Raw genomic sequence first — 16640 nt, forward strand, 5'->3', positions numbered from 1 at the left:
AAGATGTATTTATTATTTAATAAATTAAGAAGTCCATTAAGACAAGACATCTAGATTCAAATCTGCAGAAACAACATAAGCATTTCTTTCTAAAGCTCCACTAGATCTTAAGCAGGGTGGAAGTGTATCCATTCATCTTCCTGAGGGCTTGAGGTCTTTAAAGAGCACAGATTACATTTGAATGAGAAGTTACACCACTGGAGTGAAACACCTCAAAGCCTCTGCATTACACACGGAGTTCAGATAATGTCTCTGGAGCTTTCATCTAGATATAACCCAACACAGCACCAGTGTTCAGGTTTGCAAAATATCTTTGGGTCTTAGCGCATGCATCTCCTCTGCTGTATCCACATGAGGAACAGGACACTACAGGAAGGATGTTGCAGATGTATGGAATAAGTGTAACTGACATTAAAATAATTTTATTTACTTGTCATAGAAATTAATAAACTAGAAAGCAAAACTTGTTTTATGAGAATTTGATCTCCATTATATACAATTCAAATTAGGCATGCACATCCCCCATAGGACCTTATACTCAGCATCACCATTCACGAGGAGATTTTCCCATTACAGCAGCAGTGTACCTCTCTACTGTAGTCTTTTCAAAACAGTACCTAATCCATGAAAACACAGATAATGATTCTCTATATTTTTGCTCTGGCTCTTTGGCCAAGCAATGTTTAAAACCGGTGCCAAAAGTACCATAATTTAAGTGCCATAAACAAGAGACAATGTGGTATGTTAAAGATAATTAGTTATTTAAAGAAAACATGTTTGCTGTCAATTGGATTGCAGCAGATTCACTGCCAATTGGCATATTTTCTAGTTACCTAAATACAGAAGTCAGCTGGGTGGCATGTTCTCCTCCTGACCCCACTTGGCAGCCTTCTACCATGCACTGCACAATGTCTGTAGATATTTTTTTAACTGTAAAAAAAAAAATCACAAGATTCACACAGAGCTCTTGAACTGACCATCTGGAGAATGTCTTTCATGAAGATTACAATTTTTAAATGAGGAAAAAAATGGTTTTTATCTTACTTTGATACAAGTGAAATGACTTAGAGCAGTTAGTTAGATTGTCTATAAAGAACAGAATGAATCACAGATTTATGCAAAAGTCCTATTTTCACCACCATTATTCTTTAAACATACAGATTTTTAAGTACAATATTGTCTCTGAGTCAGGGCAGAGACATACACTTAGTGGAAATAGGGATTGTATTTAGATTTAAGTTTTGTTTGTATTCTTCAATCATTCCTATTTGAATAGAAGAAGAGCAGTCATGGCATTATATCCTGCCCAGAGCTATACAGATCTACTCCTTATGTTCAGTGGTAGGTATTGTTCTGAATTCCACCTGTTTGTGCTTTTTTCAGACAACAATAACAAAAATCACTAGTTTCTTCCATTTATTTTTTCCAAATATTCAAGATGCAAGATACAGCTCTTCCTTTGTAACGGTGGAGCTGAGCTGCAACAGCTTCTCTACAAGGGCATAGTGGAGTCCTGTCTAGGCAGGCAGTGTGTTGATGGCTACATCAGCATGGGACATTCAGCTCACTCTACCCCACAGCACACTGCAAAGTGGGTACTTTCAGCTTCAGACAGATATGGCTATGATAGCAGAAGTGGGGAGAAAGGTGTGTGCTAATTCAGCTAACCCGAGCATATCTTGTCCTTGAAACTTTCACAGAACAGAATCAAAAATTGCTTTATTAGCCAAAATTTTCTGGAGAAGTCAGAGGTGAATCCCCACGTTGCCTAATACCTCTACTGGCAGCAAGGAGTGGAAATTGTTGGCACATTCACATTCAGTATACAACTGTGGGGTGAACACAGTACTTCATTTTTTAGGAAGCTAAAAATGAAGTTATCACTACCAACTGGAATGTGCTGAAAGAAAAGGAGACTCAAAGATCCCTTCATAAGTGGATTAAAAGTAGCAGGTTGCTTTCTGATGCCTCTATGTGGAGAACATGTTCTAGACTAATTTGGGCTAAAAGCTTTAGGTGCAAGAAAACTTCCACAGTTACAAAGTCTGGGAGAAATGAGCTGGGAAGTATGGGAGAATGGAAATGCTCTTCAGATTCCTGACAAACTGATCATGAGTTCATCAGAGTCTGAGAGCAGAACTCCTGTCTTGGAGACATAAGTCCCAGCCTACTTAATGACCAGCCAAAGCTTGTCCAGTTTATCTGGCTAATGCACCTCATTCTCCTCATCTAAAAGCCATGGAAAACTTGCACATTGGGATGAAGGATGCTCAGCCAGTATAAAAGTCGTACAGGTGTAGAGAGACGTTTTAAAAGCAAACAAGGGGCTCACCTTGCAGCTCATTAACCAGCACCAAGCATTTCAACACAGCCGGGAGAACCAAGCCGACGTCACACTGTGCAGTGGTCTGTGTTCGCTGAAGCACTTCAAGAATGAAAGCAAGAACCGAGGCCAAGCGAGGAGGCGGAGCACTGCCTTTGAACTGCAGATAGTTCTCACTGGGAAGACAAAGCAAACCAAAACATAGTCTGAGTTGTTTTATTTTATTTTTCTTTCATTTGTCTTTCATTCAGTGCAAGCACCACGTACTTGAAAATAACATTGTGATATTTCAGCGGGAGGCCTGTTACATAGATTTCTATCTTTATCTAGACTCTGCTAATGGCTTCTATTTATCTTAGTCTTAGAAATGGCTCCCAATTTATCAGAGGACAGTGATGCCTTTTGACTCTTCTGTTGAGGGAACTAAAAAATAGCAGTCATAATTATAGTTTAAAAGCCAAGTGTGACTATAAAAGTTAAAGCTGCGTAAAATAACTGAATAAAAGTAGGATTCAAAACAACATCCAAAATATAGCTGTTGTTCAGTTACTTTATTTAGCTTTATGTGCTATTGTCAGTTCACAATTCAACTTGTGGTAACAGCTCCTCTGTCACTACTGGTACTGTTACTTTTGTCAATGGTATGTTGAAACAGAACAATCTGGTTGGACCCGATGATCTTTCAAGGTCCCTTCCAACCCCTTCAGTTCTGTGATTCTGTGAATCTCTGCTTTTGCTCGCTCAGAGTTAACATAATCATCTCCAGTACAAAACTGGTCACAAAAATAAAAGGTAACCTGTCAGTCTGCACCAAGAACAAGTTTTGACATTACTGACATTGTCTGTCCCAATTTTAATTACTTTTTTAATTTTTACTTTTTTAAAAAATATTTTTTTTCCAAAAAAAGTGATGCAAGATTGAACAACTGTTGATTTGACATTACAAATGAATTTTCTGAAAACTGAAGACAATGACTGTTACTTTGGAACATCCAGGAGAGAAGGGTGCAGGTAAATAGAACACAGCATTTATTCATCAGTTAACAAGAGCACTCCCAGAACCTTCAAAATAACTGTTTAGATATTTAATAGTAATTACCCTTAGCTACCCAAACTAGCAAATTTGTCTGCTGAGCAATGCATCAATTAAAAACTGTTATCCTTGTTAAAAAAATTTATAAGGCACACATACAAATTTACACTTTCAAATAAAACTGACTTTAAAAGATCTGAATATTTGAATGCCCATTGACATAACTTACAAAACAAAAATTGTAACACTTCTATATCCTTTGCATCATGTGGTCTTACGTTAGTATCTTTGAAATCTCCTGTCCCATTAACTTACTATGGGAATTGCCCGCTATTTTTTGGGGGTGGGTTGCATACGCTTCCACTCAAATGATTCTCTGACCTGGATAATACACTCTGGTTCAATTTTCTCTGTGCAGCAGCAAGATACTCGTTAACTTTCGTACGGTAAAAAGGCCAATGAAATTTGAATGTATTTATCTGTGGACCTAGTGACTGTCTCCTGACCACCCAACAGTTTATAAATCAGGCTGCTGTTCCGTTCTAAGATATTCTTCCCAGATCACTAAGAAACGTTTCATGTCTTACAAGTCACCAAGTGCCATTACACTTTCAGAACTTTCCTTCCAATATCAAGCTTAAAATTCACACATGCATGCACACATTCACAAATAATTTTATTAAGATGACAAAGTTTGAGTATTCATAAGTTCATAAAAAATGTCAGAAGACTGTGAAATCTTAATTCACTCCCTTAATATGTGATAATATAGGCTTTACTTACAACATTGCCTACCATATTTACCTACAGTCAACACTGATATTCTTTTAATCAACGTGTACACACACTATTTAACAAAGAAAAATAAATTTACCTCAGATATAGGCAATCATCTTATATTTGAGGGGGGGGTAATTTTTCTCCCAACGTGAAGAAAAAAATGCAGACTGTATCTTTACATCTCTGTTTTCCCACACCCCAAAATCTTTACTTCCCCTGGGTAGCTGGCACATCTATGTATATTCTGACACTCAGAAGAGCACCTCGTCCTCCCATGCACAGGCAGCTGTGACAACTGACTCTGTGACCCTAGATACAGCCCGAGATGCAACCATATGATGAGGTATATTGGAGTGCAATGTTTTTGGAAACATACTTGCTTTTCATGTGGCCATATGTGCTCTATATGCTTTGTCCTTCCTTGGCTCCCTACCCAGCATAACTATCAGTTATTGAGAAAACAACAGTGACATTCCCTTTCTCATTAGCTGTTTGTGAAATCTGAGTCAGTGATGTTTTGTTCTTCGCTGGGCCTTACTTTATGACATGCAGAGTGGTCTTCCGTAGACGGAGCATCTGGGGGACTGTAATGGAGCTGCATAAAGCAGTCAGCAAAGGATGCTGTCCAACTCCAAGTGCAGTTGGTGAAGAAGGGAGAAATCGTCCAAAATAATGCTGAATAATGCTCCCAAGCAGTTGATTTAAATAGGCCCCCTGAGTTTGGGTCTGGCAACATATAAAGGATAGGCCCTGTGAAAGAAAGAGAAAGAAATTGAGTATGTCTAACTACTACTGAGCAAGTTCAATAACAGAAAGGTAAATAACTCCTTATGCACTGCATGTAAATTACTGCTGTACAGGTAACCTACTGCATGACAAGTAAATATCAACAACTTGCTACACCTATGACAGTCTATGTATAAAATGTCAAGTCACGGCTTACAAAGGAGAAAAAGTCTTCTACTGGACGAACTAATATACTTGGAAGATGATCTTTGGGGCAGACAATCTTCCTTTCAAATCTGAAAGAAAACCTTGGCATTTCAGACCTGAGAAAGGCTTTTTGTGCCCCAAAGCTCCTCATTTCTTTTTCAACTACATGTGTGGTCTAATGAAGATAGGAATAGCAGTCTGACAAGAAAAAAAATTGCTGATAGCATGAACAAGAGTAAATTAGACACCATTTGTAAGGGATTTAAAGATTTTTTTAAATCTGTTTACAATAAAGCTAAAACTGGTGCGACTTATCCAATATAAGCTATGCTGATGACAGAGAAAGATCTATAATAATGAAAGTAGGTGCTGTCTAGGCAAGTTTCTATGTGAACACTACCCATAGTTATAAAACATACAAGTTTCACCTGTGGGAAGGGAATATCTTTCTTATTTGTAAAAGTTTATGTGAGATAAAGTTAAGAATTCACATCCCATTCTTTTGGTTACTGAAAGGAAGAAGAATGAATCACTAAGGGAAAAAAAAAGCCCAATTGTCTCCTATCACAAGGGTCACAGTAAGGAGTACAAGTAGAAGTCTCTTCAGAATGCAGTTTTCACAATAGTTTTGTCCAACAGGAACAATGACATAAAAGAAGTTCAAGCACAGAGATCCCTAGACAGCAACTTCAACAGTACTTCAAGCTTCCATTAGCACTGCAGTCCATATGTTTGCAATCCAGACTCCACTTTTGGTAGGATATCTGCCTGAACATTGACAGTTATTGAGGCAAGCTAATGTCCCTAAGAGTCTTGAACTATTCATTCATACATTAAGGTAGAAAATTCAGAGATACTTGAAAGCTGCTTTTGTTCCTGAGCTACTGACAATGAGCATTTCCCATTGCTTTTTGCAGAGGAGCTTCTTCCTCTGAAGCTTCTTCCTCTGAAGCCTTCCTCTGAAGGCTCAGAAAGACTGCTATAGATCATCTACTTTGTAAGCTTGAGCATTTGATGTTCTCAATTAGACATTGCAGCAAGCATATAGAAGAGTTTCCTCTATAGAGTTGTCCTTTCTCCAGCACGAAAAGAAAAATATTCCATAATCCCATAACTAGAGCTGGCATTCTTTAAGTCTCTAGACTATTTCAACATGACAAAAAACATATGAGAAGGTGTATTAATCTAGTTGATAAAAGGGTCACAAAAAAACAACATAACCTTACAGAGGATACCTGTAAGAATACATCAAAGAACATAACACCTGTGGAGAGCTAATAATGATAATTACTAAAATCAGACAAGTCTTCAAATTAAGGAGCAACAAATGCCACACAGTATCAAGAAAAGAGGGGTGAAATCAGTTATTAAATAAGTTGCTATTCTTAAGAAATGATCTTAAAGATAGTTGACAGGTGGAATACAAACAAGAAATATTAGAAGTGAAATCTCTGAATCAACTCCCGTAGCAGTTTCACTTGAAGATGGATCAAGTCTAGCCTGACCATTCATAAGAACACTTCCATTTTTAAGTTGAAGCAAACTGATTCTAAATTTTTAGGTGTAGAATGTTTACAGAAGTAATCTGGAAAAGTAGGAAAGGATTAAATTTAAAAACAACACCCTGTCACGAGCATTACTGATCAAGGATTCTGCGTAAAGATTGCTGCTGGCCTTTGGGATGAATGCCATTATCACAGAATCACAGAATCATCTAGGTTGGAAGAGACCTAGATGTCTCACCGAGTCCAACCTCTGACCTAACACTAACCAGTCCTCCACTAAACCATACCACTAAGCTCTACATCTAAATGTTTTGAGAGAGAAGTCTTGTTTGCTGGAGTGGGGAAGGACAGAAGTCATGAAAGATACTTCTTCGTCAGTTATCTGATGAAGATAGAGTGCCCTTGATGCCCAATAAGGAGAACTATTAACTTAAGTAGTGTTTAAAAACACAGAAAACCTATTTGTTCTGTAGGTTCATTTTTAGTGGGTCAGGCAGAGGTGGTGCCTCTCAAAAAAAGCTTAATTTTTAAAACCACACTGCAATACCAAAATCTCTTCTCAGTAAGGAGGATCTTCGTCTTTTTTTCTTACTTCAGAAAGGAGTTTACAGGTTCAGCACTAAAGGCTTCCAAGATACTAATTCTTTTTTCCAGGTGGCAACAGCAAGGAAAAATCACCTTCCATTTTGCAGGTAGCCAGAAAAACACTCACTAAACAAAACTAAACAAAAAGACTTCTATAAGCTAAACAAATCCATGAATCAGTCTCTACACATGAAGGGAACACCTACAGTATCAAAGCTCTTCAGGCAAGAATCAGACTTTTACGCACCAACACTTCTGTAGTTCCCCCAAAATTTCCGGAGATGAACTTGGTTTTCTCTTTTGGACACAAAGGCCCACTGACTTAGCTCAGTGTGTTCTTTATTTTGAGGCCCTCCTTTTTGTTTCAAAGTGTGGAAAACAGCAGACCTGTACAAAGCTGGACGTCATATTCCAAGTAGCACAAGGGATAAATTATTAACATTGCACTGTAGATGCAAACCTCCAAGTACAACGGCAAATACCCTAGGCAGCGCTGGCCAAGGACATGATTACAAGGAAATCACATGGTACTTTCTTCTTTTACATCCTACCAGTAATTAACAGAGATGAAGGAAGCTGTGAACAGTAGCTTCCTTCTGACAGAGAAAAGAAACACATGCTACTGGACTGAGATCCTGGACCAGAGATCTGAAATCAATCACACCAGACTCCTAGGACAATCCCTACAAAGCAGATGGACATTAAAGAGTTGAGAGCACTGCCTTTTATTATTATTATTATTAACTGTGTTCTTTAGCCATCCACTGAGGTTAAAAAAATATTAAAAAAACAAAACAAAACAAAACAAAACAAACAAACAAAAAAAAAACACAACAAAAAACAAAGACATTTTAAGAGGAGCAGAGCAGGACAACATCTGTTCCTCTTTTTAACAGAAAGGCAACCGGTTCCCGTGCGTGTTCACTGCAGGAACCTTTTGTGGCCAGAGCTGCCTCTCTTCTGATTTATCCATATATCTGTAAATCACCTGTGGAGAGCGAAGAACCGATTAATATGGATTACTGGAACTATTCACTGCAGAAATGCCAAGCTACCTAATGATGACTTATAATATCAGTCCTGCTGTTTGAATAAATCTGCTGCTCACCAATTAATGTTGTACAATTCCTATTAAACACATACTATAATTCACAAAATGTATTAATAAGCTTGCTCAAATACTGGACCACAGATGTGTCTTGCAGCAGGGCTTTTAAGGTCTGATCTCTGACAAATGCTGAGCCTGCACAGGCCCATTAAAATTACTGGAAAACGTATGTGCCAAGCACTCCTTAAAATGAAGACCTTTCACGACTCTCCTGTATTTAGATAGAAATAAACCATTTTCTGTATTTTGACAGGATAAGCATTGATAAATCAAGCAGGGTATCTCATCTATCCCATTATTATATACCTTATGCTTATTCCATGCACCGCATCGTAGTCTTCAAGATGTATTTAAACTACCATTTATTCACTGAAGTTCTGTACACTGCTTCAGTTCTTTCCTGTATTACTGGTAAACATCTATCAAAATTCCCCCAAACCATTCTCCAAGAAATCATAGAGCAATCTCAACTGGTTGGAAATTTCTTGTAGTAGGTTTCAACAATCTGCTATCACGGAAATCAGCTAGTTTTTATTTTATTTGTTTTAACAAAGACAAATGTTAGATTTTACACACATCATTATCACATAATTATAAACAGCTCCATAAAATTATAAAAAGGTCGTTCATTCTTGTTCTTCATGAAATTTGCCATTCAAACAACAACAAAGACATCTTTGATATTATATCCCAACCTGGCCTAGTGGAAGGTGTTCCTGCCCATGGCAGAGGGTTGGAACTAGGTGATCTTTAAGGTCCTTTCCAACCCAAACCATCCTATGGTTCTATGAAAATCTTTCCTAGGTCATCAAACATTATCCAAATAGATGATGCACATGAAAGAAATAATGTCCATATGGTAAGTAAATCTTTGGGCAAGAAAAAATACCAGTTTAAGAGTTGCAAAGCATCAGTGAGAAAGTTTGAAGGAAACTTCCTGGTAAGTTCAAAGTCTAGTGGAGAACAGGCCAGTAGGCCAGTGGCACAGTAACTACCAAAAGCACAGCCGTACAGCCTGAATTTATACATGCAGGAAACACAAACACAACTAAATACAGTCAGTCTGAACTGAGAGAGAGACACAATGTCAAGTCTTAATTAGTGCACTTGACAATTTGTGCTTGTGTAAAATTACACAAAGACTGTAAATTTGAATAAAAATAAAACTGCAGAATTTTATGGGAGGGAGTGACAGAGGGTGGGATACAGTCAGTTTTGATGAATGCTGATGGTAGTAATAAACCATTCCAACTATGCTGATCACAGTATCAGAATATCTGAATTGGAAGGGACCCACAAGGATCATCAAGTTCAACTCCTGGGTCCCAAGAGCTAAAGGTCCCAGGAAATAAAGTGGAGCTTAATATTTCATCCTAAAAGATACAAAATTGGCCTCTGTCTTTACAGAGTGATAAACAAAGGTGATGGTCTTCCTTAGTGACAACACTGTCCTTGCTTTTAATCCTGCTGTCCAAGTTGTTTGGCCAGTTGCATTACCATTACACGGGGTATGTGATGTTTTGGGGAATTTTATTTATTTGTATTCAGTTCCAAAATTCTAAAGCATTTCATAAAACTGTTGCATCAATGAATATTTGAAATTAACTACCTGCTACAAAGACTGATTTCAAAACCTTTTCAAAATCTACATAAAAGGATCAAGTAAATCACCGTAAGATTAGTTATTGAAAACTTTGGGAAGTATCGCTGTTTGCAAACTGATACATTTTCCAAGATCTGAATTGTTTTGTTTTGTGTTTTTTTATTTTATTTTATTTGTTTTCTCCCAACAAAGGAGCAGAGCCCACACTAAAGGTGCCGAAGAGGGTGAATTCAGGACAAGAAAAGATTGAAATGGAACCTCAAACTTTTCAGAAGACTGGGGGGGAGGGAGGGGGGATGGATGGACACGATGACAACGACAACTCTGATTAGCAATGCTACATAAAAGCTTTTATGCTTTGATGACGTATAAAGAATTTGCATGTATAAGAAGTTATTTTGTATGGTCTCCAAACTCCTGTTTCTTTATTTCCATGTAACTGGCCAAGGATTATGCTGTAAGCTACAGTATTAACAGGGACAGGAACACTGTTTGTTTATCATTAGGGAGAACTAGGGCTCCTGCAATACAATATCGCTGTTCCACCCCCCTGAATGGGCAACAGACATAGGGCAGCCTCCTAAGGAGAGGCTGATTACTTATTTCACCAGTTAAGTTATTCAAGATAGAGTTACTCCCAGAGCATACAGTTTCTCTGTCTTTTCTCCTACTGTAGTTACATGCTTTCCCTTCCATATATATTATTTTATCACTTTTCTGATTTTCCTTATTTATTTATTTATTTATTTATTTGGGGCTAGTTACCAGTTGCATCAGCTCACACATTTCAGCAAAATCATTAAGCAAATTAAATGGGAATACACATGGGGTGAAAGGGAAGGAATTCACCCTCAAGCCAACTTGGCTTAAGCCAACTGTGAAACGATTACTTGAGAAGTCAGAGTCCCCAGCATCCATTTGATCTCAAAGGAGCTCAGAAGCAGCCCTAAGAAAATCAGTTTTGGAACTGATACTGAAATATTTTCCATTTTGAGTTGGCTCTAAGTGGGCATTTTTCCACTTTCCCAAACAAAGGGGAAGGAAATATTTCTGAATTAATGAAGAGGTCTGTAGCATTTTAAAATGCTGGAACTGTGTAAGTACGAACAAATAATAAAATGTAAAAGTTCTATATTTAAATAGGTTTCTCCTCTTTGTCTTCTTTCCCCAAGACTTTATCAAATTAAAAAATTGCTAGTTTTCTAGAAACGGCATTATGTAAAATAAACTACTGAGTCACCAAGATCATCCAGTTTAGCCTGACAGCACATGGACTAAGCAGCAGATTGCTGAAGAGTCCCACAGTGAGGTCAGAAAGTCAGAGACTGGCAGAGAAAACAGGAAACAAAGGTCCACAACACTAGGACTTCAGAACCAACTTGAGTGGCTTCATCTTAAAACTACGTCCGTATGTGCAGACTACAGAGAAAGAGTGCTCTCTGACTAAAATACTAAATTAGCAAACAGACAGTCACACTCTGTAGTAATATCAGTGTCCAGATGGTCCTACATGTATATAGCTTCTGAAAATACCTACAGAGCAGCAAAGCAAGTCATATTCTGCACATCATTATATAATCATATTCATTTCCATATGACAGGCCATCAATCACAATGCAACTTTTGAAAAAACGAATAAATCCAAGGGATGTTTACAATGTCACCACTGTATTATTTCACAATACGATGTGGTATGTAATCAGTAAAAAAAATGACAATCAAAATGAATTTTAGGAGTGAAGGGAAAAAACAAGCAAAAAAGTTGCAAGGATTTACAAGGTAAAATAAACCAACTTATTTATTTTAAAAATACAACATTTTCCTCACCCGTAGGAATTAATCTCTCTCTACAGCTTCACCAAGCCTTGCAGAGTTTTAAGAGTGATAGGTAAGCTGAGGGGAGAATGAGACGAGTAATACAACACTAGGCTTTACACATGTATGCATAAACAGTAGGAAAAGCATTTGATTCAGCAAAACATCCTCAAACTATTAAGATAAAACAGTGCCATGATATGCAGAGGCTTGTCTTTTGTTACTAAGAGCAACACAAACTACGCAGAATGGCTCATCTTTAATTATCTAGAGTTAGCAAAGTCAAGGATGATTTAAAACATTTGTTTGCTCTGTCATCTCAACAAGTGTCTCGTTACATAGTATGATTATTTCATCCGCTGTTTCAGAAATCCCTTACATCAGAGACAGTGCAAACAGCAGGCTGGCTAAGAGCCTCTCTATATACAGCAAGCAGACTGGCAACTCTGGAAGGCAGCACAGCGTAGCTGCATGCAATAAGAGGAAAGCCAATGGGGTGGCATTTTTCCTTCCACTTCCACAAGAAGAAAAATCTCCTCTTGCTGCTTCTTTATATTCTGTCAATGCTTGTTTTGATTAGGGGAGAAAACAAAACAAAACAAAACAAAACCTCCTCTGCTGTACGAATCTCTTCCTAAAGCTATATTTGTCTGCTGGTAATAGAGTTCAGATATTTACCTGAAGATAAAGAGGTAGGCTTTCCTGAATGGCAGACAGCAAAGCCACAGGCAGCTCTTTGTCCTGCTGGAGCACAGAGTGGGGCAGCAGCAAGCAATCTATGATGCGGAACAGGAGTTGCTGTGCTTTGGAAGTGGCCAGTATTGCTGCCCAGTTCTTTACAAGACATCCTGTTGAAAAAGAACCAAGAAATCCCAAAGCAATTTACAATCCCAAAACAACAACAACAACAACAAAAGCCTGAAGAGGAAACGTGTTGAGTAGATAATCCAAGAGTAACAACAGCAACTGTCTCATTCCCTTAGAAACAGCCCCAAGAAAATTTTAAGTCCCTTTACAATTCAGCCAAGTAAAAGTACTAGATTGTTTCAATATATTATATATATTATATATGTGTGCATTGATCTCATCATACAAAGAGGCAGTGCCTTTGCCTTCCACTCATATTTCTAACAATATTTGGCCACCTCAGCAACTACCCCAACTACTCACACACACATTCCATGCAGGAAAATATTAAATAGCTTTCAAATTGTGTTTAATGTATTTAATTTGGCAGACTGAAAAGGATGAGGAGCAGCTAACTGCATTAAACTAGAAACGTCTCTCCAGATATTTGTGGGCTCTCAGTCCACAAAACAAGAGCCTCAGAGAACACCTTACTTGTTTTCTATATGTTATCATATCACTTGCACAGCCATGAGACAGTTTTAAGAACTTGTTTTGAGTTAAAAAAAAAAAAAAAGGTAAAAAAGTGTTGATGTGGAAATACCCTGACTTTGAGAAACATCCTATTACAGGTGAGATGCAATTTTTCTTGAGAAAATAACTTGTGTTAATACTCAAAATACATATGTCGTAAAATAAGGTGTCTAATTAAGCAGATTCCTAAGTAGTAATTTTCACGAACTTTTTTAAGTTTATATTTAATTAGAAGAAAAAAAATTGCTGGGTGGAAACTACAGGAATACCCCATGAAGATATGTTTAAGACTTCAAAAATAATGAGAGATCAAAAGCAGGCTGTTACAAGATATTATTAATCTATAAAAGTCATCCATTACCATCTCTAAAAGCAACGAAAAACAACATTAATCTTGCAGAGTGAAAGAAAACACAACAATCAATCATAAAGAAAGAGAATGATCACTAAACAATACTTCTAATAATGTTGTCTGAGCTTCCTCTTTTGAAAGAAACATGATTATTCTGACTAAAAGTACTCCTTCTATTATCACTGCTGTGATGTATGGAATAGTAGAAGACACAATCTGACATGTACAGTGTCCACAAACAGCAGGTTTTTCAGATTTGTTATGAATCTGGCTTTGTCCTTATAATTTAACAAACTCACAGAATATGAAGAAGAGACTGAAATACACTTAAATATCTTAAAGTCTTTTTTAAACTTATTTTTTATGTAAAAAGGACAGTTTCTTGCACACAACAGCATGGTTGAAGATGAATCATTTCCTACTGCAAAGAACAGAATGGAAAATACTAATCTAAAATTACTTTGCAAGGCTCCACCCCAACAACTGGATATCTAAAAACACTTCATTTGACAGACATCATGTACATCAAAATATGCAGATCTTGCAATAGAAAAGTACAGTATTTTTAAGAGAATTCAAATCTAATTGTATTTGATGCGTGCTTTTGCATGGTGGTCATGCTTTTCACTGTACTCCTCACAATCATGATGTATATTGCGTGTGCATGCAAATCATGATCTCTGTCTTTAAGATATATAAGGCTTACTGCGTTTTTAAAGATAAGTGAATCAGACTGTGGCATATTTACTCATAAGAAACAGCACTCATTTTCCCACCCTATCACTGTTTCTTCATTTTATTGGAAGAATGGTAGAATTTGAGTTTTAATAAAGCACAAGTTGTATGTAATAGGAGTAATTCTAAAAGGATTCATAGATTCATATTACATTGCTAATTTGCTTAAGCAGACTTTCTGTTATCATAACTCCAGTAAATATGATATAGCATCATAAAACTGCTTCACTGACTTGTCATTGTTTCTGGTTTTGTTCAGGTAAAACAAATGATTTTCAGTGGCAAAAGACATGAAAATATCTTGCTTTTGGAAACACTGATTTGCAGGGATAATTTAAAAAAAGTCACAAGAAGGTTAGAATTCATAGCACCAGGATAAAAAAAAAAAAAAAAAAAAAAGGATGAAAAATAAATATCTAACTGTAACACATTCAAAACTTTGCTTTTTTAAACCATTAAGATGGACAGTACAGAAAACAGCAGTATTAAGTCACATTTTACTGATTCCTTATACAATTATTTCCTAACAGAGAAGAGGTTGCAAAATAATTACCTACAATCCAATAAGTAAGCTGCAAACCTTCTGGAGGTCCTTTTGCCTTCAGGTAAGGTTTTACGTACTTTAATACATCACCTAAATACTCCATAGACTTTAGTATCATAGCAGATTTCTCAGGGAGTGTCTGAAGGCCACTGTAAGTTCTACCAACAGCCTGAGAAAACAAAAACATTGAAATAAATAAACTTACTAAGTCTTTCATTAGGTTTGGGTAATTTTGCATATACAAAAAATCTAATACATAATTTCTTTTCACTCAAAAGAAAAATAATTCTCCTATGAGCTAACACAAGTACAGTACCTTAATGAATTGGACAAGAGCATTTTTAGGGTCTTGCTTCGGAACTGATTCTTCAACATGAGCCTTTGAGAGAATGTTTTCTACTTCTGAGAGTTTAAAAATCAGTCTTGTCAGTTCAGTTAGCTGTTCCTTATAGGCTTTCCCTGATGGTTAGAAGAGAATAGAAATACAGCACACAGTTATGCTTTTCTATTTACTTTAGTCACAAAATCGTAAGGTGAAACGTGATTTTGAAATATCTAACATACAGATTCTGCAACTGACAGCATCCTTCTAGACAAAGAATGTGTGACTAGACTAGTTATGTTTCTAAAATGGATACACAAGAATGAAGAATATTAAAGATGGATAACCAAGTCTTTCATTTTCCTTATGGTTTTCTTAGAAATCTGCAAAATGTGCATAAAGGTATAGTTGCTAGAAGATGTATTCTACAGATAATTACAACTGCAGAGTTTTGTAGAAAAAGTGATGAAATACTGCTCTAAGACAGCAAAATATTCAATATAAACCAGGGAAAAATTACTTGAAAATGGATTTTTTTTTTTTTCTTTTAGGGGGTTCACAGCATGATTTCTGACTATTTACTTCAGATTTTCACTTTTTTCAGAACAGTTTCTCCATGGGGGAAAAATAGCTTGTCTCCTTGGGAGCAAGTTTTTGTTCTTTGCTTCCAAGGAAACAAGCTCTTTTATCTTTGTTTGTGATAAATTTGTCATATGCAGAGCAGGCAAACCATCAATAAATAGCACAAACAGCGTAAAGAAACACATTTTGTAATTAGGTAAAAGTAAAGGAATACAAACAAAAATACATTTTGTAATTAGCTGAAAATGTTTGCCAGTTTTGCAATATAGAATCGTTACTGCAAACATTAGGGAAATGTGAACACTTACCAACTGTTCGCTCAGCATCTGTCTTGGCCAGCATACCAGTCGGTTGATCTATGAACATTTGGAAAACACATCGAAACCAAGAACGTACTGTCAGAGCTTCGTAGGATGTATAGCCCATCTTAGAAAAAGCTTCACACAGCTCCCTGCATAGGTAGAAGAGGAATACAAGGTAAAGAGATCTAATAGAAGCATGTGAAAAGGTGACAGAGTGTTTCATTTGGCTCTGGATATATCGAAACTGCATATAAGCAATTAGAAATAAAGTAACAGAAAAGGCAAATCAGCATTCCTTCTGTGTACTCCACAGATTTTGCTCACAGTATCCTGATGCCTAAATACTGATAAAATGATAAATTCTGTAATGCCGCACATAGTAACATAAAAGCATATAAACGAATGCTTTCATATGTTTGTTTTCTCTGCATAAAACAAAACAGAAAGAGAAAAATATTCACACAGCGGAGAATGTCTTATTCTCTCAATGGATAATTTGACAGTGCTATCCAAACCGCTGACATACAACGCTGAGAACAGTTTATCTGAATCAACCTGGAGCTTCATATTGATGCTGCTTAAGCTTCCCCAGCCTTTCATATGAAGCTAGCTCAGGTACCCCTAAGTCTACTTTATTCTAACTACATAAAGAGAAGAAAGTCTGCTTTAGCAAATAAAGATGTGTCTTGTTAGTTTAAAAAAGTGAAAAGATAAAAAGACAGCCCAGAGATGTGAACG

At 36.8% G+C, this 16640-nt stretch overlaps 1 protein-coding gene across 1 annotated transcript in view; it reads right to left on the reverse strand.

Annotated features, from left to right (window-relative positions):
- MMS22L (MMS22 like, DNA repair protein) overlaps positions 1-16640 on the reverse strand; it is a gene marked incomplete at its 3' end in the record, with an annotated part of 94624 nt that overhangs the window by 1957 nt on the left and 76027 nt on the right. Inside the window, exons 17-23 of the mRNA XM_084284741.1 lie at positions 15909-16051; positions 15013-15155; positions 14706-14865; positions 12364-12533; positions 4675-4886; positions 2333-2499; positions 834-930 (exon numbers count right to left, since the gene is read on the reverse strand). Coding sequence (XP_084140867.1) covers positions 834-930; positions 2333-2499; positions 4675-4886; positions 12364-12533; positions 14706-14865; positions 15013-15155; positions 15909-16051 — 1092 coding nt within the window. The remainder of the gene's footprint in view (positions 1-833; positions 931-2332; positions 2500-4674; positions 4887-12363; positions 12534-14705; positions 14866-15012; positions 15156-15908; positions 16052-16640) is intronic.

The sequence above is a fragment of the Netta rufina genome (assembly GCF_964035555.1).
Source record: "Netta rufina genome assembly, chromosome: 3".
NCBI classification, from domain to species: domain Eukaryota; kingdom Metazoa; phylum Chordata; class Aves; order Anseriformes; family Anatidae; genus Netta; species Netta rufina.